General features: G+C 41.6%; 1 protein-coding gene across 1 annotated transcript in view; it reads right to left on the bottom strand.

Annotated features, from left to right (window-relative positions):
• Positions 1 to 396: 396 nt before the first annotated feature.
• The window catches only part of LOC135568860 (serine palmitoyltransferase 2-like), a 113,171-nt gene continuing 113,139 nt past the window's right edge, over positions 397 to 428 (bottom strand). The window contains exon 10 of the mRNA XM_065015640.1: positions 397 to 414. Within this exon, the coding sequence (XP_064871712.1) occupies positions 397 to 414 (18 nt within the window). The remainder of the gene's footprint in view (positions 415 to 428) is intronic.

Raw genomic sequence — 428 nt, 5'->3', positions numbered from 1 at the left:
TATAGTACTGTGAATAGAGTTCCATGTAGTCATGGCTCTATGTAGTACTGTGGAATAGAGTTCCATGTAGTCATGGCTCTATGTGGTACTGTGGAATAGAGTTCCATGTAGTCATGGCTCTATGTAGTACTGTGGAATGAGAGTTCCATGTAGTCATGGCTCTATGTAGTACTGTGGAATAGGTTCCATGTAGTCATGGCTCTATGTAGTACTGTGGAATAGGAGTTCCATGTAGTCATGGCTCTATAGTAGTACTGTGAATAGAGTTCCATGTAGTCATGGCTCTGTAGTACTGTGGAATAGAGTTCCATGTAGTCATGGCTCTATGTAGTCATGGAATAGAGTTCCATGTAGTCATGGTCTCCATGTAGTACTGTGGAATAGAGTTCCATGTAGTCATGGCTCTATGTAGTACTGTGGAATAGAGT

The sequence above is a fragment of the Oncorhynchus nerka genome, unplaced genomic scaffold, assembly GCF_034236695.1.
Source record: "Oncorhynchus nerka isolate Pitt River unplaced genomic scaffold, Oner_Uvic_2.0 unplaced_scaffold_1375, whole genome shotgun sequence".
NCBI lineage: Eukaryota > Metazoa > Chordata > Actinopteri > Salmoniformes > Salmonidae > Oncorhynchus > Oncorhynchus nerka.
This window is presented reverse-complemented; position numbering and strand designations above follow the sequence as displayed.